At 39.1% G+C, this 25,316-nt stretch overlaps 1 protein-coding gene across 16 annotated transcripts in view; it reads right to left on the bottom strand.

Annotated features, from left to right (window-relative positions):
• RYR2 (ryanodine receptor 2) overlaps positions 1-24,121 on the bottom strand; it is a 394,774-nt gene extending 370,653 nt beyond the window's left edge. For 15 of the 16 annotated variants that reach the window (XM_039567939.1, XM_039567942.1, XM_039567943.1 and 12 more), the window contains exon 1: positions 23,861-24,121. In XM_039567939.1, the coding sequence (XP_039423873.1) occupies positions 23,861-23,908 (48 nt within the window). In that variant the 5' untranslated portion in view covers positions 23,909-24,121. The remainder of the gene's footprint in view (positions 1-23,860) is intronic. The other variant, XM_039567950.1, reaches the window with a different exon arrangement.
• Positions 24,122-25,316: the final 1,195 nt, after the last annotated feature.

The following is a 25,316-nucleotide window of genomic DNA, read 5'->3' as shown; positions in this document are numbered from 1 at the left end:
AAAGACTAAGTTTTTACAGAATAGCGACCGACCTCCATTCCTTCATGCAACATTCTTCCCATGAGTTCAATATAGGCAAGAGAATACCTCTTATGCAAGGAGGACTGCAAGGGAATACAGGGAGGTGTTTCCACAAAACAAACCAGTGGGCAAGTATACCAGCAGCAGCAAGAAGCAAAAAAGCCAAAAGAGGATTTGTAGGGAAACAGACAGTGACTGCGTTTGTTACAATTTATTTCTGTTTGTTCACCCCAACACGTGAACTACATTATTTACTTTACAAACAAGCCGTGGGAATGGTTTCACATGGGATACTGTATTTTTTCTTTATTATTAAAAGCTACTTCCTCTAAATCACCCCTGCTCAGTAGTCACTTTGTCCCTGATCAAATGACACAGCTCATTGTTTTCCACAGAAGCAGCAGCAGTTTAGTGCTGAACTCATGCCTGTCCTCCTGAAAACTTGCCAAACATTTAAATACTGCAGATGCCATTTGGGAATGAAGTATTTATTTCTTATCAATAGTTACTGTTTAAATGAAGCAGTAATGTAAATGCATCATTCTACCTATTAGCCTAAGGATGTGAGAAGTAAATCTAGTGGGGAGGAGGGGAGTACTTATGATCCCTTAGGGACATATGCCTCCCATCTACAAAAATACACAGCCCAGTGGGTTAAAGAAAAAAGGAAACAAGTTGGAAGCCTCTCATAATAATTCTCTGTTTCAAAACAAGAAGTTTGGTTTTAAAAACCTAAGCTGAAATGACAACACCCTCAAAGCCAACATTGAAGACTTTTCTGCTCTTATATCTTAGTAATTAAAAATAATGTGCACTTTTTCTTGCCCCTCAATTACAATGAAATAAGTTCTTTCCAGTAAATATTGCTTTTGAAAATGGAACGGAGGTGCTCTGAAAAATCTTAAATCTTATATAAGAAAAAGGAACTATTGCCAAACTTTAAAAACATGACTTTCTTAAAATCATAACTAAATGGAAAACTTAAAGTTAACAATTTTTCCACCTGAAATTAACAGTATTCTTAGCCAACCTTGAGTTTTTCAGTTTTCATTCCTCAGGGTCTCCAAGCATCAAGGGTCATCACTGAAAGGTAAGAATTAGTGTCAGAACTTCAGAAGCCCAGAGATGCTCACCACTCTGCTACCATCCTCATACTTACAGACACTCCCATCTGCAATGCACAGCTAACACCACAAGCAGCTGGATTTTTTCTCTCTTCCCTAAATCTTTACTGTGGGACTTGCTAACCATGTCTGCTGCCCAGATGGAAAAGGAGCAATAGCAGGTGCCACATCATTTTCTTTAGTACCTGAGGACATTGTCTTCATCTCACTGTCTTTCTAAGCTTGTACTGGGAGCTTCAAGAGCCTTAATTTGAATATTTGACTGGGAGGAAGTTCTCATCACAATTAAATTTAAGCATATGGAACAGCAATAACTATTAATGTTTAGTTTGAATGGAATTCCTATTTCATACTGTTGTTAAATTCAAGACAGCAGCCCACTTTGAATATTAATCAATTCAACAATCTTTCAGAGTTCCTTTTAAATCAAAAATCCACTTCACAGTTCAACTGACTCTTTACAATAAAAGTCAAATTAAAAATAACTATACTGCTGTTTGGGTTTTGCCTGGTTGCTTTTTTAAACAAACTGCACTTGATAAAAAATTGGTTTACACCTCTAAGATTTACTTTGAGCACTGGCACCTTCTAGCACTCAAAGACAATACGTAATTGGTAAGCACCATTACTGCAAAACTGTACAGGATGCATAAGAGACTTTACTTTGCCTTTTTACCTTAACAATAAAGCATTTAGACTGTTAAGTTTGTCCTCCACCCTAAAGGGTGAGCCGTTTAGCTGTGGCATGTTACAGATTGCCTGTCCCCTCACAGCACTGCATAATCCACCGCCTGTTCCCTATTTGCTCTGCTCACCTACACATGCATGAAGGTCAGGGTTTGAATCCCTTCTCATCCTGCCAGTCCTCACAATACAGGCATACCAGGGGGATAATAAGGGATGGATCTCTTCCTGTGCTGCAAAACAGGCAGCCCGTGCAACCACGGAAGATTACACTTTGTTTCTCTCTCTGGCTACAGCGTTGCCCATGACTATCTGACCACAGCTGCTGTTGACTTCTTTTTTGCTGTCCGGCCAAAAAAAGCTGCACATCTCAACTTCAGGTTTCTTAAGCTCCAACTCAACCACATCTGTCTCAAATACATGACAGCAGCAACATTTCAAAAGGACAAATGAGAGGGTCAGCCACTAGAGCGCCAAGAAAATATATTGGTGCTTAGTCCATACCATTTCACTTGAGGCACTCTGATCTTCACCCCCCACCGTGTCACAGCAGACTGGATTTCTCTGCCCAAGCAGCATCACCCAGCTGAGCAGAGCCACCACGACCCTCTCTGTGCACTCCCAGCAACGCTTCTGTGGGCTTTCCAACACTGAGCCCAGCCACACAAGCCCCATTTCAGGACGCAGAGACAAAAGTGTGTAGCACTGCATCCACGAGGAAGAAGATTTCAGCACAGCAATGACAACACAGTAAGCAAGTAGCAATGATCTCCCTTCAGGTGAAAATCATAAGCATGTTTGACAATATTGCTAGTTCCCCAGACACCTTTCCCAATAGCCACAGATGGAGACAAACAGGCTGCTGCTGCTACAAAGGGTCAGGAAGCCTCCAGAATGCAGGCTACAGACAGACACAACTGCTAGGACCCTTGACTATAAAAAGTCAGAAAATCTGCAATTGCAAATCCTTCCACAAACATACAAATTAAGAACTACAAAAAAGGAAAAGCAGATGGGGAATGTGAGATTATAGAAAAAAAACACAGAGAACCCCGGCTACTGCTAAAAGAAACCCCATAGATTTTTCAACAGTTCATTCTATTGCAAGACTGAGCAACAGATATAAAAAGTACTGAACCTTTTGCATAAGCCTACAAAAAAAATTACAATCATTGCAAATGCATGTAGTAGTATTTTCAGTTATGATTCACTGCCCCTTCTAGTACCAGAACTAGGGTTTATCAATTAAAAGTTGCACACAGTGGCTTCAAAAAAAATGCAACATTTCCCCACTCAACATCCACTGCAGCTGAGAAACTCAATTTGCTACCGAATTCAGTGTCACCAAGCCTGAGACTAATTCCTCCAAGACACAAATTGCTACAGGCTGACAGCACACAACAGAAAGAGGGAAAGCATGTTCTTGTCCTCTTCCTTTTCTGTTATTGACCGCTACTAGAGATAAAATACTGAACTAAATGTACCCCTTGACCTTCAGTTATTCCTTCAGTTATTTTTAAGTTGTTACATAATCTGTAGTAAATACAGCACAAAAAAGCACTGCTATTAAGGATAAAAGCAGTCTAGCCTGTTTCTCTGGGAGCACTGATGTAGAATACAAATGATACACAGATTTTTGAAACACAATGTGTTAGCAAGAGTTAAGAGTTTTAGAATAGCCTCTCTTTTCAGATAGCAATGTCTACTTTCAACTGGAATTTGTATTTCCTGAGTAAGGTAAACTTCTGGCATTAAATCACAAGTTCAGTCTTGCATAATTTCTTTTAATTATTCCTTTTAAGGCATCATTTTTGTATTTTAAGACTACAGAAGGGATCTTCAAAAAAGAAAACTAAAAAAAACCCCACAAAAATATAAACCAGTAACTGGATACAGTTTTTATTATTATTTTTATAGCGTCTTTCCATCACCTGATGTGAACTAAATACTTTGGCAATTTTATGTAAGGCATGTTAACTCTGAGTCATCTGCAACTATGCTCTTGCATACTAAATAAGCTGAAAACAGTTGGTACTGCATGCTGAGTGACATCCCTGTTTTGCTTAAATCTTTAGACTCCATCTTCATATGGTATATCTGTTCATTTTAGAAACAATGTATTACAGGTTGTTCATCTTTGCTTCTGTTCACCTTCTTTATTCACTGATACAGATTTGCATTCCAGTTTCAGGTGAGTCATTAAATCCAGTGAAAATGCCAGCCTTGGTTCTCTCTGGGACTTAACAGCAGCAATAAAATCATCTTTTGTTCTTCTTACAACCTAGTAATACCTTGAGAAGAGATCTGTGTAGTAAGTTGACTAGGAAAACAACGACAGAAGATTTGGCTAGAAAATCTTCCTTGAACTGTACTGAAACACAACCTGAAAATCTTGAGCTATGCAAAGCTTACTAAAGGCAGTTTCCACAAATTAAAAAAATCTATTGCGTTAAACCACTGAACATTTTCCTTACTCAAATTTTTAGCTACAAATTCATTGCTTTCCAGAACACAAAACCCAAAACCTGTAAGATCTTATTAATTCATTGTTCTTTCATTGTTTTGCGTCTACTAACAAATCATGGTATCTAACAAACAAATAAAAAAGCCCAAAAACCAAACTGAGTTATTCCTGTTCTCACAGAATAGACAGCATGACCAGATTTTAAGAATTAATTACCCTTCCTCTAAATATTTCATCCAGAATTTTCTACAATAATGATAATATACTGAAATTCAGGGAGGGAACTGATAGCTAACTACAATTCAGGATTTTAGAGTCCAAATTAAAAGTGTAATTTATGCTAGCATTAAGGACCTTTCTTTCTCATTGCACATGTCTTCATGACTAAGGATGGTCATCCTACATCCAAATGCAAATTGCAGTGTGCTGTGATTTCTCATCCAGAAGGTATCTTGTATTGACATAATACAGCAGCAAGGAAATAACATTTAAATAAGCCAACTTTTAAGTACAATTAAAAGCCACACTGACTACCTCTAGTATTGGTACATATGCAACACAGGATGGCAAAACAATTCTATGTACATGAAACACAACACATTTTGCAGGTGCACAGAAGAAACAAGAGTTAAAAATTACCTCCAAAGCCATCTCCTTGGAAACATTCTCTAAGAATTCCTACATTTATTCTGTTCTAATTACAATTTCTTTTTAGGCACTTCAGGAAATTCCAACTTTTTAAATCAGGGCAGACAAAAAAAATCCCCCCCATCTTGTTAGCCTACCTTCCTTCTTCTAACAGATATATGGAATCAAAAGAAATAACTTCTGGCATGTACATTCATAGAGATGATACAGATGCCAAACTTTCTTTCAGGTTTTACAGTACATGAATGGAGCAGACAACGCTTATCCATTAATACTTGAAACTTGGGACAGTTCAATGAACAAATTTGTTGCTGTTTCTGCTCATTTAAAACAAAAAATTCTACCCAAATATTATTTTACATGAGGATGTGTATGCTCCCACACCCCTCAGTACAAAAGGGCTCAACACTTTCAGGTCTCTAGGATGCATGTTTTATAGTTATTATTTGGCTATGCAGTTTTTCAGAATAATTGCCACGTCCCACTTTCATCTTTTCCTTTAAGAATAGCTTCTCAAAAAGAACTTCTTCCCAGTCTTTTTATTCTGATATGCCATGAGCACAGAAATCGTGACGCATTCTACTTTAAATTAAATATTACCATTAAAGACCAGGCACTATTTCAAACCAATCAGGCAACCACAATTTAGAACTTTCAATTCAATTACTACAATGTATCTGTTTTCCAACTATGCTATTATTAGCAGTATTATACATTTTGTACAAAGACATCTTCATGTTTCTGATAACCACTGAGTAAGTTGCAAATAAATTCACCTTTTTTTGTTCAGTCTTCTGTCCATTAGGCCGTGAATCTCTGCACAGACTTCCAGTATCCTCCCACATAATGTCTGTATTGTGTGTCCTCATCTTCAAAGGCACAGCCCTCCAATTCTCCATATTTGAATTCACCATTAATCCAGAGGAGCTCGGAATGAACCCCAAGATACCCTCTGTGCTCTTGGGCCCACTACTTCATTTCCCTGTCCCTTCGTCTCATCTCAGCATTCCCCTGCTCTTTCAGGCACGAATTGTGACACACTGAGCATTTGTACAGTAGCACAGTGGCACCCTTGCCTCAGCTGAGCCCTCCAGGCACTACAAAATACAATCAATAACAGTAATTAATTTTGTCCCTTGTTTCCTCTTTTATCCAGCTGCTGTGGTCTTTCTTCTGACAACCGAATCTACATTGTAGCTTCTCAGGTTTTGTCTCACTAACAGAGACATCCATTGTTCTCTCCTTAGACCTAGACCCAGTTCTTTAAGAAAAACACACCAGTTGGTTCTCTTTGTTCAAATTCTATCCCAAATTCATTTCCTTCAGGTATACTTTCATTACTAATTTAAGGCACCATATGCTACTTCAAACTTAAAGGTTAAACAAGTAAGAGACAAATACAAGAAGTGTTTCAGAATTAAAATACCAATGTAACACAGAAATTTTTTTTTCCATATGTATATATTTTCTCTTATCAAACTAATGGCTGACAAGAAGCTCCAATCTGTACCCAGGGCAGCAGATCCTGCAGTATAAACTGGGCCTTCTGACAATGTTTTAAATTATTTCAAGATTCCTATTGACATTAAACACTGGAAAATGCTCAGAAAAAACGTTCATGTACTTTCATCCATACTCATACACACATACACACCCACACAAGCAGTCAAGAGTCCAACAAAGCCAGAGCTCTTTTGGCAAGACAAACCTTAAATCAAAATTAGTGTTTTGTTCTAGCACCACTCATCAACCATTTCTTTCTATCAGTCTGTTAAATACTGAACACCTACTGCTAGACAGAAAATGCAAGTCTTTTCTATGTAACCATCTCTAACATGACTATTTAAGAGCTCCCATTATGGAGCAGAGACATGAATGTGGAGAAATCACAAGGGACTGGCACCATTTTAAGTGACTACCAACACACTTTGAGCAAAACCAAGTCAAATTTGGGTTAAACCAGAAGCAGGTCATCTGCACTAGCAAATCACATCACTACTACTTGCTTGCTGTCACCAAGGCAGCACCGCACAAGAAACATTAAAACATCTTATCAAGATGTGCATGTTTTAGTATCATGTCTAGCACTGAAACAGAGCCAAACACAGCCAGATTTGTTACAGCTTGTCTGACAGTTTAGGGACCCCATCCCCACCCAGGAAACACTGACAGGAAAATTGCTTCAGTTTAGAGACCCAAAAGTGGAACTCCCCTATTTCAGGTTAAAAGTCAGATTGTGACAACTCGTGAGCTGGACTTAAACCATTCAAACAGTGGAGGAAAAATCCAGATTTGCAAATGCAAACAGATGCAATATATCTGTGCAACTATCTAAAGACTCCAAATATTTCTCTGCAAAAGACTCTTCAACATTTATTTCTCTCAAATCAAAGCTGACTTAAACATTTTAAATTTTGTATCTTCTCATTAAGAGATTTGCAGAAATAATAATTCTCCTTGTTCATTGTAGCCATCAGATTTAATTGTGCCTTTTAATTCCTCTGATAGTGATTAAGTATTTCACATACATATTTTGCATTTTCTACAAAACAAACTAAGTGTTCTTTCATGTAATCTTTTTCTTCTCATAACAAAGTCTCTTCTGAGGTTGCATATATAGCAGTTAGGTATGGTTCTTAAAAAAATGTAGGTAGCTTCCTAATGAGAAATACTCATTTTTTTATTGCTTTCTCATGCTGTTTCTGGAAAATAAAGAAAAGCCATGTGTCAAAAGGTCTTGTAATTCACTCTGATGTCCAGAGTTGGAATAGGGTAGATTTGGACTGACAATCAGAATTCTGACCATTTAAGAGTACTCTAATCACTGATCATTTCAATTCTGAATGTGAATGACTTTTCTTAATTAAGTTCTTCTAAAAGGGTACTTTTATTCATTATGGAAAAGTCCTGTAGTCATGTTATAGGGCCCAGTTCATGATGTCATAGACAGCTCATGCTGTCTTGCTTGGATCAATATAGGTTCTGAAACTGTTGATGAGCCCTGAGGTGAAACAGGCTGAACTCCAGAAATTACTTCTTTTTTTACCCCTCTCTAGGTGGACATTCCAAACTCTGGAATAAATTGCCCCTAGACACTATGAACTCTGCATCTGTGGAGAGTTCAAAAGCAAAATGGACTAGATGATCTTGAGAGGTCCCTTTCAACCTCAGTGATTCTGTAAAAAATCAAAAAAAATGTCAAGTGTTGCATCACTAACAATTTTGACTATTCAGACTTCATTAATCACCAAGACAACCCCAGATCAATTCAAACACCTGCTCAGTGCCTAGGAACAGCCAAAAATTAGCAGGAAAACAATGATGGTTGTAATTAATTCGGACTTGATAGTTTTGATCAATCAGTCTCTAGACAATTTACAGGGAGTGGAATGAGACTTCATCTTCAAACTATGGATGGAAATCTGGGTATGAATTCCCACACTGATACACACTTTAACAAATCCAGTTTTAGCAGCAGAGGTAGAGGATATAATGATTTTATGTCTTAGTTTAGCTGAGGTTTTCTCGACCTAAAAAGGGTTCTGAGGATGGTTCTACTTTCCAACAACACGGTACTTAAGCTGCTTCTTCAGAGGATGAACTTTTGAAAATCAGAAGCCACACTGCCTTAGCCAATGTCCTGCCAGTTAGACCACGCATTCTCTCTAGTAGTAAAAATATATTTCGTCATTGGACCCTCATAATCTTCACTCACGAACACCAATACACATAGAGGTGCTTTCTACAGAGATTCTTAGCCAGGTATTAGGATAGAGTGGCAAGAGTTAATTGAAGACTAAATTATTAAATATATTTCAAAGATCCCAAATTCCTCATGCAACAAGTAGCCTGAATCCATAACACTTGTTCCACAGGTGATCTTTACAACCTCTAGCCAAACAAAGTGGCACTTAATTTCTCAGTTTCCTGGACTCCACTATCTTTCAAGTCCTCCAATCAGATTTCCCTTCCTGATCCAAAGAAAAAGCTAAACCCAAGAGAAAAATGAATACCACAATATTTGTTGTTTAAAAATCAATCCATATTTAAGTTAAATAGTTATGAGCAGTCATAAATCATTATATTGCTCACGATTTACAGTTATCTTCCAAAAAAAAAAAAAAACCCCACTTTTCAGTCTTTGTCTTGCAACCTCCAAAACTAAAAAATTTCTTGATTTATCTCCTTTGTTTAACCCAGTTTGCCAGCAAAACCATGCCAGATGAGCTGTGCAACTAAATCACTGAAATGTACCAGAACATTGCAACAAGATTTCTAGTGCCCAAAGTCTGCAGAGTGACAAAAATAAAACAAAAGGAAAAAAATAAAAGGAAAAAAACTTTAAAAGAAAATAGAAAAATAAAAAAGAAATGGAACTTTGCAGGAAGCTCAGTAGTTTAATAGCTGCCAGAAGCAACCTTAATAACACAACATGCTGTTAAAACAAACAAAAGGAACTCCAAACCCCAACAAACAACAAAGCCACAATCTAAAAATAATATTTCTGCATAAGAAAAGTTGAAAACAATACTGGAGAGAAGAGCTGTACACTGCATTGGAAGCTGTACCACAGTTTCACATATGTCACGTTGACTAACGGGTGGGAATGATACCTCTGTCAGCTAATCTCTAATAATACTTTGTCCCCTGGATCATCTCCAAATCTCCTAACAGCACCTTCTGTCAACATCCAAAGTCAGTTCACGAGCACCCCATTGTGCTGCATCAATTACAATATTTTGAATTGACACATCTCTGAATTTCAAAAGCTCACAATGGACTTTGTGCTAACTTCAGCTAGAAAAGAGTGCCTCTCTACAATTATTAACATACTTCAGCACTGGGCTCATCACAATGTTCTGGCTTTCTGTATGCTATTTGCCTCTACTTCTTGTTAAAAATGATTTCAACATACATCATGTAAAAATCCAATCCTTGGCACAAATGACAAATCTGAAAATATAGCAGGCAAACGACAGCTAAGAGCAGTAGCTATCATCCCTAGATCAGATATTAAAAGAACATTCTTGATGTAACCGAAGTTACACAACCAAAACCTGGTGAATTCTAACACCGCTCCCTTTCTCATTTGAATTCTCTTACACATCCAGTGGAAAAAAATCCTTGGCCACCAGGAGTTGTGAACTCAGGAACTTCTTTAGAGTTGAAGTAAAATGTTCATGTTTCCAGCAGAACCTGACAAAAAAAAAAGTCAGGCAAAATGAGAGAAGTGCCTTCCATAGACCAGAGGGTTTGATGGGAGAAGCACAATCCATTCCTGACAAGCCTTCTCTTTGTGCTGAGAAGTTTGAACCTGCTGCAACTAAAAGCAAATGGGGAATAAATTTCTCCTGGAAGTCAGCCCCAAATCTGTGTAGTCCACTTCTGATCTGTTTTCCATCCTGCGGGATTGAGTAAGAGTGATGAAAATCTCTTCTGCAATGAGACTTCCCTCACCTCATAAAGTGTGGAAAAAATGGGTATTTTGGGCTACCTTCCAGACCTGTAGTATTCAAGTTCACCCAAATTCTTTATTCTCTGATACAAACTTTGGTACAGTTTTCAGAAAATGCATCCAGTCTTAAAAAATGTATGCATTTATGATTTTACTGTAATGTACCTCCTTACCGAGAAATACAGATTACAGATTAGAACTTGCTTTCCACCTCGAGGGAAAAAAACCCCAAACCTATATTTGTTAAATATAAAACTACTATGAGTTTAAGATACGATGCTCTTATCTCTTTAGGGTATAAAATCTTTATTATGAAAATATATTGCACTTTAAACAAATGCTAAATTTAAATCAAGAAATATATTAACCTTTACTTCAGCAAGAGTTGGATTAGGAGAAGAAAACAATAGTAAGTCAGTTTTAAAAGAGAGCAAGAGGTTGTTTATACATCCTTCAATTTTTCTCAAGATCATCCTCTTCAAGACAAAGTACTACCATTTTGGGATGACCACTCCAGCTCTTCACAACAAAAGAGACATATGTTTTGGAAAGAAATGTTTCAATTCCAGGTATGGGTTACCTTAGATATAAAAAAGATTCCAAAAACCCCATACACAAATCAAACAGCATCAAGAAAACCAGAAGACAAAACTAGACATTTTCACACAAGTATCACTATTTTCTTAACACTGATAAAATTAATTCCCATGTTTAAGGAGAAGAAAAAAAAAAAACCAAACAACCTGCTATACAGCATTTTAAGTAAACATGGTCATGAGACCATGCCATCACTTGTAGTAATTAGCTTCCAGTAGAAGTTCTGAACAAGACAGTTGGAAACTGTAGAATAAAATATATGCAAGGGTTCACAGAAGGTTTGGTTATGTGAATGGAAAATCCAGTAAATATGAAGAAACTTACAGACTATTTCAGCAGGAAATAAGATGGAAAAAGTCTATTACCAGATACTGCCATGCACACCATGTGTAATCAAAAAAACTAGTTGAAGATCTTTCCATTTAAGCCTTTAAGTTTTACTGGAAGACTAGAGCTCAAGCACTGGACTAGGCAGATTAGATAAATGTGAGCAGAAGGCATATTCCTATGCCTATATAATTTTTTCATTATATATTCTGCTCCACTCCAAGTGCAAGGTAAATTACTTGTATGAACTCAGAAAACTACCAGACGCATTTTAATGTTTGCCTGCTCTCTACAATGAACTTGAGAGTACACATAATTTTAGCTATTTCACCACTGCCACAGTTTATACATGAGGCTGAAAAAGCAATCTTGCACAGCAAGAGCTCATTTCCACCAAGTGCTGATATTCCTAAAATGGACTTTAGTAAGGCTTTGCAGACACCAAATAAAAATCACAGGTGTGCTGCTGATGTTTCAGAAACTTTGTGACAAGATAATTTCTTACCTTGAAGTATAATTGATACTTTCTTCAGTAACTCAACAAAAGTAATTGCAGTGGTGAACGCTTCAAGACAAACAGATCTCTCAACCTTGTAATACAGACCAAGTAAAAAGACGTATTTTTTTAAAGGTATTAGTAAAAATATGGCACCAAAAGAGTAAAAAAAATAAATAGGAAAAAGAAGCATTTTGCATGTATCTACTACCTAAAAAGCGGTACTCCCCCACAGCATAGGTAACTTCCTGAGAAAATTAAGCAGTATACATAATCTCAAATCCAAATTAGAGTGGACTTTGGGTTCCATATGGTTGACATAATAAAATTTATTCTGGACACAGCAAAAGCACACTGTTAACAAAAACACACAAATGCAACTCTGCAGGAATATTTAGCTTCTTAACAAAGACATCAGGGAGATTTGTAGAAAAAGAAAAATCTAACTTTCTTCTCAGAAAAGAAGAGTATATGAGGGATTATTACCTTTGCTGAACTGGACAAGATGATACAGCTGAGTAGCAAAGTTGGAACAATTTACCATTAGATGTAAATATTTTGACAGACAGTTAGCAACTGCACACAATTTCAAACTAATTTTGCAAAAGCCAGGTCACACACTTCTGGCACCTAAGCAAGATAAATATTTAATTGTGCTAAAATGACAGACAAGGACATGAATTCAATACATTTAGGCCATTATATACAACAGCACACAACGCAATTAGTGTATGATTCAGCTCTGGTTAAAATCTAGAGGAGGCTTGACATTAACATCAGCAAGAACAGAACCAGACTTACAAAAAATATACATGATCATAATACAGATCTTGCAGCTATGGACAACAAATCATTTCATGGAATATTTACTGTATAAAGAGTAGATTATCCTGCTAGACAATGATTCAATTAATTTAATTCAGATTGCAATATTGTTTAAGCAATAGGTAAGAGAGCCAGGTTTTTATTTGAAGCAGCCTTTGTAATACAGGATTTGTTTTTAGGCTTCTGGCCAAAAAATATATATGTGCCATAAGTATTTTCTTCTAGACTTTTGTTAATAGAATAACCTTTAACAACCTGCTATACCAACCTGCCTGTTTTATGTATTTTTTTCATTTAAAAGATTTATTCCTTAGGCAAGGAAAATGAGATCCAGCCTGAAGTTTTGAAAGGAATATAATTATTTTCTTCAGCTGATTACTCTGTTTAAAGGTATACAGTAAGGTTACAAACCCATTTCACTCACAGAACTCCTTGTTTCTCTGCCCTTCCCAATAAAACAAATTCTTAGGGTACAACCACTAATAGCCAACTGTAACTTTTGAGTAGGAACTTACTACAACAAAGTGCGCTTCCCAAGCTCTAGATGTGGTTCCAAGTGTCAAACTGTAATTCTGTAACAGACATAAATCATCATGAAAAACCTCACTCATCAACAGAAGTCACGGAGTTACATAAAGAAGTGATTTTGTTAGCACTCATAATCCCACACAGTTCACCACCCAGTCAACCTCATTCCTTCATTGAATATGTGTTCTGACTCACGTTAGTTTCTTTTGTTAGTAAATCACAAAGTGCAGCAAGGCCTTACTGTGTAAACAGAAATGCAAATGCCATGCATAAGAAACAAATGTCCCCCATCAAGTTCAGAAGGTTGAGCACTTCTTATACACTATATTAATTGGATTACTTTACAGGATTACAGCCTCAGAAAACTGATACAGTAACTCTCACCTAGAGGTTTTCCCAGAGTCAGCAGTAGGCACCTCTGTGCAGAGGGCCATAGTAAGCAGTTCCTGAAGTCAGGCACAGGATGTTTGCAATGAGCTGATTTACCAACTCTGAGGGACAACCCCCAAAACAAACTGGTTTTGAAGGGAAGAATATTGTCACTGATGTTCTTTTATCTTTACAGCTTGTCAAGAGAAAAATAAACTGTAGAACAGAAACCAGAATAAAAAATGGGTGTAAAATAGAAAGTATCTAATGCTGCCTCAGTAACAGACTTCTAATATAAGGAAAGAAGAAATTCAGAAAATTCAGCTGACATACAAACTATAAGATAGAATCCAACTGGAAATTTCAGAATAAAAAGCAGCAATACATTACTTCTGACATAATCACAATAAAGTGATGCTTGTAACATTTTCAACAAAATATGTCAATGCTGCAGCTTGATATACCTTTAAACCACATCCATTTTATTTTCAGTAGATTAAAAGAGGTATGAGAATTCCAAAATCACAGGGGAGGAAAAAAAAAATCGAGTATGCTTTCAGTTGCTTGAAGTCAATACACAAATGTAAATATCTCAGCATTTTAAAATGCAGGTATACAGTTTTTTGCTGAACTGAGCAACACATCTTACCTAGAAAAAGATATCTCCATTCACCTTTAGGAACATGAAAATCTAACTCTCACCACCTAATTACTGATTTTTCACCTCTCACTCATGGAAAACAAAACTGTTACTTCTTGCATCTAAACTTAAATTACACTTTCTACGCAAAAGCATTTTCTTTTTTTTCTTCCTTTTTTTTTTTTTAAGATAAGACAGGCAACAAACTATGCCTCTCAAAAGGATGACAAAGCTCACCTGTAAGTTCTGACATCCCTCCCTCCTACACTCCATCCCTCTCCCTTTCTAGACAAATTCTGTTCAGTTCAAATTTAAGATTTTGGAGTCTTTCAGTTCAACAAGATGAAGCTTTCCAGAGGTGAAGCATGCAAAGGAATAGGAGAAAGAAAAGGCAGACTAATCATACATCAAGAAAAATGATGTTCTGAATACATTTTACTGAAATTCTCATGATAACTTCTCACCTACTTAGTAAACTTTGTGACATTTTTAAAACATTTGTTTTCTTATTCTGAGAGAGAAAAAAAGAACAAAACTTTGACCTTGTCCTTTGTCAGATCAAGAAAAAAATGAAAAAGAGAAAAAGAAATAAGAAAGAAAGAAATTCCAAATTTAAGAGCCCCCATCAGAAAAAAAAAAAAAAACCTTCTATCAATTTGAATGAATTCTTAAATTCATAACTACAGGCAATAGAAAGTCCTACCACAGGCTTGGGTTGAAGCTGTGGCACACTTAAAATCAGGAAGAGCCATCAAACCCAATACTGGAAGACAGGGATCTCAGTAGCTCTGACAAGACCAAGGAAAAGCAAGAGGGATTAAACAAAGTTTTGGACTCAGATCTTGAAACCCCAAGGAAAAGCAAATTAAAATGAAACAGAAGATAGGGTACAGAACAAACAGAGTACTCTTCTTGTACAAGATGCTGCTAACAGATTCCAGAAATGGACTTGGAGGCACAACGTTGCAATATTCTGAAACTATCCAAGAATGCAACATTTCTTCTACAGGATTTCAGGAACCTTCTCATATCAAAGAAAATTTACAGGATATTTCTACAAGAACCCTGGTCAGATCAAAATGGAAACCAGGTCTCTGTTGATTCTTCTTCCACTGACGTACCAGTATCAAAAGCAGTAACTTTTTAAATGCATAATTCATTGCATGAGACATATTAGAAGTGATTAAAGACTAAATAATGGCTGACATATCTGAACAGGCAGTCAGACCATCATTTAAAGACCTACTGAAAAACATCTTAGGGTATGAATCATTAACTCACAAGCTTACCCTACTGAAATTCAGTCAACAATGATGGCATTTGAGTTTTCTGGATTTACCTGTGCAGCCATCATCCTCCTGCAACTACTACATACTATACTAGTGGTTTTTCTTTTGCTCACAAGCTTTTCTGAAAGACCTACTACATAATTACAATAAACTAGGTACACTGCTTATGTAGGCAGCTGAGCCCAGCAGAGTCAGGTGGAACAGTGCAGGAGTGGAGCCAGTGTGGCTCAAAGTCAAACCCCAGCAGATTCGGCATGGCACAGGATAAACCTTTGCTTTCTGTGTTAGCTGGGGCAGAAAAACACCCCAAAACCCACATGTATCTAATACAAGCTTTTAAATGAAGATTAATCCAACTCTTAAGTAATACAGGGCTATTAAAGTACCTGTAACATCAGAGGAAAGAAAGAAATGGGGATGGAGAGAACCTTACTGAGTATTTCCCTGCATCACATTTTTTTTTTTTTTTCCCCTTGCATGGAAAAGAGAATATGCATTCCATCTGCCCAGCACTTGCAATAAAGACTATAAATGCACATAACTGTCTGTGTATTAGCATTGCAAAACCCACTTCATAAATGGGCAGAAAATAGACAAAAATATGAAGTCACATGATTGATGCTTATTTTTTGGCATATCCCCAGTGTTAGGAGTACACAGGATTCTTGTGACTGTTGCAGGGCTAGAAATTCTTATCTATCTGTACAGGTATTTAGGTTTCTTCTGTCACCATTAGAACCAAATGCTTTTACAAAGATTGCTTCAGGATGAAGACCATGTGCCTGCAGAGAGAGGTTTAATGATCTGGCTTGTGCTTGGCATGTTAGTTCTAACTAAATTATTCCATTTTTCAGCTAGGAAATAAACACACTGTAGGTGATGTTCAAATGTTTATCAGCGTGGCTGCATTCCTGATGTACGATGAGGCTCAGTTACCAGTGCATGGATCCTTCTATCCAGCAGTTTACTGAGTCTTATGCAGATCTATCCAATTGCCTGGGCTTACTTTGAAAACTCTTCAGATTCCATTCATTCCTCCACTGAAATTTATACATAAGGAATTCTGCTTGCCCATCACGGGAATGAAGATGTTCATACACCAAGGGAAATTATCTGGCATATTCAGCAAAGGAAGATACATTCCTCTTTCTCATTTTCCTTTTTCTGAAGCCAAAGAACACATCCCACACAAATCCCAGGTACTTGGTTTTTTCCAGCTTCGCCTGGTTTAAAAGGAAGGAATATAGCTGTAAGAGACAGCCATTTCTGGCTTGATTCCATTAACACAACTCCACATTCTGGCAATCCCCAGGAAAACTCACAGACAGCCAATGCAAATTTTGTGTTGCTTCCTTTCATCATTCCTTTGAAAGAAGGATTTAAGCAGAGATATACTTCAAATTCAGTGCACTCAGTTTTCACAGTAGAATTCCAGAGAGGTTTCCACTGAGGTAGACAGATAGGACATGCCAGTGTTTGGCATTTGGTTCTGCCAGCTAATATCCTTCAGATATTATTTCCCACAGTCAAGTAAAAGACAACCAGGTAATACAAGTCTGTTGTTATGCAGCATTATTACTCAAATCCTCTGGGAAGCTGTCTCACAAAACGCAATGATCTTATCACTCCATCTCAGTGACAAAAACCTTGTCCTGCACCAAAATGTCATCCATGTTAAAAATTAACTGATCCATGCATCTTATGGAATGATACCTTGTAGATTTTTGCCAAAGTCCCTCTGGAAAGTCTACTGAATTACTAGGAAACCTAATATACTTACACTTTTCTTCGAGCACATGACAATTATAAGGAAGTCATTCCTGACTTTGGTAAACATTAAAGTATGCCACAACACAGAAGGAATGACATCATCTTTTTATTTAAAATCTAATGTAGTTGCTAGTGTGAATGCTCTTATAAACACATCAATATTACTTTCAATCTGACCATTATAGCATTATAGAAATTGCAGCTGTCACGTAAGTTAACACAGCTCATGTTATGACACCTTATCTATCATATCTTTCCCTTTCCTAACAGGAGGCATCAAGATACCAGGTTTTTTTATTAAACAATTCTGAGAAGATAAGAAAAGCTTCTACTAAATCACATGCCTCAAAAACATTTGTTCCAACCTATGGTAGCTGAGTAACATCACTGGGCTTGAGAAGAAGCAACATATTTGAAGAGTTTAAGCCCTTCACCTCGTAAGCTGCACCATGGTTATTATGTTAAAAAAAATAAATTAAATAAAAAAGGTTCTTTAATAAGTGAATATATAATTAGTTAATGAATCTCACACTTAATAACCAGGGAATATAGCATAAAACTACACGGTAGTAAAACCACAGGGGAGTTCCTGCTAGTCTTTGTTAGGAAACTGGGGTGACCTCTCATGATGGTGCAGGCAGTGCCCTTAAGCTGCTCTATTTCTTCCAAGGAGAACAAAGAAATACCACCGCTGTGCCTCTGATGGTCACAGAATACTGCAGTAAGCTCCATATTGCTGTGGTTGCCTATAAAAGGCTTAAACTGTTACCAAAACTAGTTCCTTTATGCCTTTTCTCAGTTAGTGAGATGCATCAGGCAGCCTCACAGGCCCCCCATTTCCAGAGTGGTACAGACAACACAGCCAGACACGGCTTAAGTGCCATACACCTGCGAAACATACTACAGGTCTTTAGCAGAATACAGACTGGAGACGAAAAATTATGCCATGCTACCCTTACTTTGGTATAGGGAGAAATTCCAGGGTATAACTGTGCCAAACAAACAGAGTAAGAAGTTAAAATTCTTTCATACACCCTGAAAAAATGTGGTCAATTTTACAGTTCAAAGGTTATTTATGTACTAGTACCATGACACCAAATGAAACAAATTTATGTCACTGAAGTTTTATTAGGAAGTATAGGAATATATATACACTTCTTGACTTTCCTTCTGTCATCCACACAAAGCTTCATTTGAGTCAGACCAGGAAATTTAAACAAAAGCCTAGGTGTAATTCAGAAAACAAAACCAAAACTAATGCAGATTTTCAATATGAACCAAAAACCAGAAGAAAAAGGATTTGTCTTTCCAGTTTAATATCCATACTTCCTGGGGTCAGTCCACCGTCAGTATTCCTCCGATTCAGAGAAATACTTCAACAAATCCGTATCCTTGCTAAAGAAAGACCAGTTTATTTTCTTGAATTAGAATCATCCTGTGCACTTTCCACACAGCCATGTAAGAGATAAAACCGCCTTTAAAAATATGCCTGTAATAATATAGCATGTACATAGAAAAGTCAAAGTCAGACATAGTTCTGAAGACCATTCTAAATCTTGGGTCAGAAATTAAGTGGTATTCTCTCTTTACAGTCTGTCCTTATTTTAAGTGCCTACAATGGATTTTCCTCAGGTCTTCACAATTCCAAAAAGCAGGATGCATCAAAACATCTTCGGACTCTGAAAGGAAATGTAGCTCTGTCTCTCAAAACATCAGTCAGCCAACTTACAGGCCTGTCAAGAAACTTCCCTGGTGGACCAACTATTTGCTACAGAGTTTCCTCACCTGCCTTCTCACGCATCCAATACAGACAACTTCCAGATGCAGAACACAGGACAAGACAGTACACGCACTAGACAAGTGATTTCATCCAGTTATAAAATCTTAAAGGTGGTATAAAATGTTTGGCAATCAATTTTAGGATCAAAAAATTCATATATAAAATGTTCATGTGTAATTCCCAAAGAAATGGACTACATGTCCTAGCTAAAACCCCTTCACTACAAACAAGCCATCCAGCTCAATTCCAAAATAGATTTTGAGATCATATTCAGTATCTGTACTGCAGTGCAGTGCCTTAGAGAGGAAGGTACAATTGCTGCAATCTCAGCCACACCACCCCTCACATGAGCTCTTAAACAGTGGTCTCTTGTGCCAGCCCCTGGTGTATCTTCAAAAGTCACATACTGACAAGTACAAGAAACACTTTTTAAAATAAACAAAGGATATCGAAAGTGAGTTTTGGCATTCTTTCATTGTAAAATTGCTTCTAGTAGCCAAGATTGCTTTTGAGTATTTTCTTCAGTGCATTCTGGCAATCATATGTTTGATGACTGCAGCTACCAGAATCTCATATATTTTGATAAACCCCTGTAAAGATAAGCAGCACATGAAAAGCGTTGAGGGATTTAAAGAAAAAAAAATCCAGCTTTTTTTTCTATTCTGTTTCACTGAGAGATTCACATAATTCTTCTACTGTTTATTTATTTATCTTACAATAATCTTCAGATCTTGTTTCTTCTGGTTCCTTTTGTGTCCTCTAATTCCACAGAATCTTCGTGTAGGATGGCACATAAGCATATGACTTTTAGTCAGATTTAAAGTGGCAATCATTGTTTAAATGCTGCCATAATGAGGAATATCTGGAATAGAAGACTCTGAAATCACAGAACTGCTGTCCTTGAAAAGTAAACACATAGCATTCTTCATTTGAAACTTCTCTGCCATGAACTTCATTCTTTTGTTATCTCACATATAAAAACCCAGCACTAAGTGAACAAAATCTTTTGCATGTCAAACATGAATCCTAGGTAATGCTTAAATTTATTTCAAATTACTCTTCCACTGCTGCAAAGCACACTTACACTTTCCACTGGCAGTCACACTCAGAACTATTAAATCCATGAGGAAAATAAGGCAGTACACAATACATTCACACAAGCAAAACGTCCTGTTTTACTGCAAGCTAATTAGAAAATGAAAAAAAAAGAGGCATTAGAAGAGAGTGCAACATGGAACATCAGCATTCCAACCTTAAAAAAAAAAAAAAAAAAAAAAAAAAAAGATGAAAAGAGATGACAACTCCATCGGTCCTGGGGAACATGTGCTGCTCATGCTGATTATGCTTCTGATTCCTGACAGGCATGGTAGTCTTCACTGTCTCAGAAGACAGTGAAAAAGACCATAACCCTGTCAGCACTACAGTGTGTCCTGTTGGTGTCTCCTACCACAAACAGCTAAAAGCAGGCCTTTCTCTAATTTAAGAAACTCCACAACTCCAGAAAACCATACACACTGGCATCAGGAACATCACAAGATCAAACAGCTAAATTACGCATTTCTCATCACTTTTAGGTACATATTGCTCCTGAAAGTCAGGACACCTTTAACAAATATAAGGGACAAATATAGGCAGTATTTTTTGAAACCCTGCAATTGGTTTTAATCCTCTCACCAGCTTGCCACCCCACTTCTTGCAAAGGCTTTCCCTTATGGGGCTTCTGTGCCTCAAAAAACAGTCCTTGCATGTATGTATTACGGAAGGAGCCTACGCATTTAGGGGAAAGTCTTTTCTGTCTTCTCCTGGAACTTGGAATTATTTTCACTCTGGTCAAATTACACATCCTGAAAAACATAAAATAAAATAAAAAAAAAAAAAGGTGATTTCCATATCAGCTATAAATGTTTTAGATTCTTGACTGTAAAGACTGAACAGTGAAAGTCTATTTTGCACATACCTTTGGTCTTCCTAGTATTTAAAAAAAAAAAAACAAATTCCTCTACAGGGTAGAGGTCCTCCCTGAACACACAGCTAACAAACACACGGCAGGATACTTGTTCCCCTTCACTTCTCCTGCACAGTATGTGTGCATTCCATGTGAGAAGTCAGGAGGATGTATGTCCAAGCCTAAAAAAGGTCACACATAATACAAGGTCATCTCCACCTAGAGCATTCAGCAAACTAATGAGGGAGATCCCAGAGAAGCATGTAATTCACAGGATTAGAGAAGAGTTCCTTGAGCTGAACTGAACAGCACAGAGCTGAGCTCCAGCCTGTCCAAAGTTGTCTCAAACAACGTAAGCTCTGACTCTTCCAGAAGTACAGGGCATTCACAAGTTGCGTTCACCTCTCAGAAGTGACGTATCAAACTCAAATTATTCCCAAAGAAACAGAAATCCATCCTAGCAGCAGAATTTGCAGGAGGTAGTGCTTAACACCACTTTACCAAAACAAAACAAAAGAACCCACAAAAAAAAAGCTGCAAGTAAAGAAGAGAAACCATTAGACATAAGAATGTGTGGAGAAGAAGGAAAATCGAAATTTCCAATCAAAAGGTGGCAAAAATACAAGTTCAGTTTAGTAGCTTAATGCAAATAAAGGGCATTTTTAATTGAGTAAAATCTCATGTGCATATTTAAACATTAAAAAATATAGTGTTTACATTCCAGGGTAAACTCTAAAGATTTAAGGAAGTTTATCAGGTCCTACCAAAAGAAGAAAATATGAAGAGCACTGTTTACATGTAGTAGGCCTATAGATGTCATCCTGAAAGTATTCAAAGCACAGAATGCTTTTTGCTTGCATACGGTGTTCTTTAAAAAGTTCTAGTTTATCTACAAAACATTTATGAATCCATCTGTCCCTAATTGGTATTTTTAAAATACATAACCAAAAAGAAAAACTGCAGTAATTAACAGGGTAATATCAAATTTCCAGTGCTTTCTACCAATAGCATTCAGAAAGTTACGCATATCTAATAGCTTTAGAGACCACTAATCCAAGCTTTCTAAGAATAGACAGATGGAAGACTACATCAAAAAATATGTCTGAAAGCAACTGACTTTTCCAAGTAATGCTCATAACTTGGACAAAGTGGAAGGAAGAGTAAAAATCACTGCTAGCATACCACTACAGATTATAGACTCCAAACTTCACATGAAACACGTTTCTCAGGCCTTTTTTATTAAACTACACAATAAGCCTCCCCCAAGCGTCAGTTTACCACATTCAAGGTCATTTTACCACTGTACAACATTCTAAACATTTTTAAGTATTATCTAAGACTGGGTTTGCCAAATCTGTATTAAGCCTGACACACGTTATCAGGAGTGCTGTTTTACGTAACATGCTGCTGCTGTCAGGTGCTGGAGTTTAACATTACTGTATATGTGCTGAGCTATATTAGCATGCTCACTGCTTCTCCTTCCCTATTAAGCATTCAGATAACATGAACTAAGCTTAACACTCAAGCCTGCAGTAAGGCTGCCATTGTACAAGTCTTCCAAAAATCTTTACCAGTGACAAGTACTAATAAAAAAACTCTCATAAATTGAGCTGACAAATTATCTTTCACAGAAGTATTTTTCTGTTTTGTCTGTAGGTGTTAGGCAACACTACAATACAAGTCACATAATGCTGACAGGAAAAAAAAGTTGCCAATCTCCATGCCAATGTTGCGTAACAGCTGTATTTCCTGTAAAAGCAGATTGTCCAAGAATCTTCAAACAAAAAAACCTGAATATTAAGGTGTACATCTGCTATTGTACGGTTTCTGATAGAAATTTAAGATGACTGAGATCCAGGATTCACAATGCTGCAAACAGCATATGAATATGTTTCACATACACTATGTGGCTTTCTTTCCACTCCTCTTTAGATGTATTTCCTTACAAGACATTGAACGTGAACATTTTCTAAATCAGACTGTACGAAATAAAAAGGAAGTTAAGCTTTATCCTACAGTCCCAGTGTTTTTAGCGGTACTTAACAAATGTCTCAGCAATTTTTCCTCAAACTGTAACACGGTTTGTATATTTGTATTTGAAGATGCCCTTCTGCAAAACTTGCTAGGATTGTGCATATTAACGGCACTTGGGAGATGGCCGAGAAGATAAATAAAAGCACTGCTTGAAGAAACATATTCCAGCAAAGCATTAGATGCAGCACTCCCGCTGTATTAATTAAACGGAAGGAAGAAATGCTCTAGCGCCTTAACATGCTCTGGACCGAAGTAACGAAAGGATGCGCACGCCAGAAAAAGCCGTTTTAGTCTGTGCCCGGCGAGGAGAACGCCTGCAAGTTAGTGAGAACCTCCGTGGAGAGGGGACAGGGTGAGAAAGGTGCTTTTTTTCCCCAAGCCTATTTTTGCAAAGGGAGTGTGATTGCAGCTTTCGCGCTGGGGACGGCTGCTCGGTGAGTATCTGCAGTACCCGAACACATCGGCGGCCGGGAAGGCAGAGCGGAGAGGTGCTGCTGGGGAGGCGGCGCTCGCCCCCCCGCCTGCCCGTCCCTCACCCTGCCCGGGGTACCCCCACCGGGGCAAGCACGGCCGCCTGTCCCTGCCGCTCATCCCGGCACGGCCAGCAGAGCGGGCGGCCGGCTATCGCCCCCCGCCCGGGCACGGGGCCACACGCTGCCAGGTGGAGAGGGACGGGGCCGGGGCTCCGGAGCCCGCTCTGAGCGCAGCCCGGGGCGGCGAGGGCACCGCGCCCCCGCCCCCGCTGCCCCCGCCCGGCTCCCACCCTGCCGGTCCGGGCGTCGCCCCCCGCAGCCCCCGGCCCGCCCAGCCCCGGCGCCTGCCCCGCCACGGCGCGGAGGTGAGGGAGGCAAGCGCGGCGCTTACAGTTCGCAGGAACTGGATCTCGTCCTCGCCCTCGCCCCCCTCGGCCATGGCTCCCCCTGTCTCTCCTTCTGCCGGGCGCTGCTCCCAGTGCCCGGGCGGGCGGCGGTCGCTCCCCGCGGCGGGGTGGCGGCGGCGGCAGGAGGCTCACGGCCGCTCCGCACCGGGCTGGGGCTGGGGCAAGTGCGAGGGCGGCGGAGCCGGCGGCCCCAGCCCGGCCCTGGCTGCGAGCGGGGTGCGGATGCCCGTGCGCCTGCAGCAGGTTGACAGCGCTGCCCAGCTGCCTGTGTCTGCTGCGGGGAGGGGGATGCGATTAACCGGGGGAGGAGGGGAGGCGGAGCTCCCGGCCCCCCCGCCGCTGCAGGTGATCCGCAGCCCGCTCCCTCCGCACTCCAAACGCGCCGCCCAGCGCCGCTTGCCGGCGCTCCGCGGAGAGGCGGCTGCTGCCCGGCGGGGGCTCGGCTCGGCTCGGGGGCGCGCCCGGGGCGGCGGAGCCGGGGCTGGGGCCGGTGCTGGTGTTCACCTCGCACGGCCCGAGCATGGGGCTGCCTCAGCTCCTCCGGGAGTCACCGGGAAGGCCGGCCGGCGCCGTGCCTGCCTGGGCACGGCTGTCCCGCAGGAGTTAGGTGTGATGTGCTGCAATGAGAGATACCTCAGGAGAGCGAGAATTAAACGGCTCTGTGCCAGTTGGTTTTTTCCAGCCGACTGTAGTATAGGGGAGAAGAGATGGAAGGTACAACATGGCTTCACCGGGTGTTGTACTTGAGCCATCGTGTGAGTTTAACCCAGCGTGAATGCAAGGCTTTAAAATACCATTTCCTTGAAGGATAGCTACCATGCTTTTTCCATAGGGTAAAGCCAAAGGTTGCCACGGAATAGCTCATCTTTCATGAGCATTCGTGCAGATCATACCTTACAAGGACACTTAAGTCCATCAGGGAGGACGCTTGGCCTTCAGAAAAAAGTCTGGCAAGCCAGAAAGCCGCCAGACTTCTACCAGCGACAGCACTCTGAAACAAGTATATGGCAGAGAGCCTCTGCTAGTGTGATGCAATGGTCATGTGGGGAGGACAACAGGGTATCTTAAAAAAGAGTAAAATTAACACTGGATCATTGACACAGTGAAATGTGTGAGGGGCATGTAACTGCAGAAGGCTTCTGAAGGACCCAAACTGATAAACATAATGAAATCACAATTATTTTTTAAACAGACTGTGTGGCTACCATAACAAAATACGTGGAAAGTGTCGCTAGAGAAGCCATACCCATAATCTGTAGCTTTATGCTGTTCAAGGACATCATGAAAAAGTGTGGCACTATGAGATTTTATCATTACTTCCAGCAGTGGAAAACCTGTTCTTCTGACAGATTGGAAACTGCAAGAACAGTCATGACCCATAAGATCTCTACAGCAAGTAATGTACGAATGTTTAATATAGAGGTTCTGAAGATGAACTCC

Source organism: Corvus cornix, chromosome 3, assembly GCF_000738735.6.
Source record: "Corvus cornix cornix isolate S_Up_H32 chromosome 3, ASM73873v5, whole genome shotgun sequence".
In the NCBI taxonomy this organism is placed as follows: Eukaryota; Metazoa; Chordata; class Aves; order Passeriformes; family Corvidae; genus Corvus; species Corvus cornix.
This window is presented reverse-complemented; position numbering and strand designations above follow the sequence as displayed.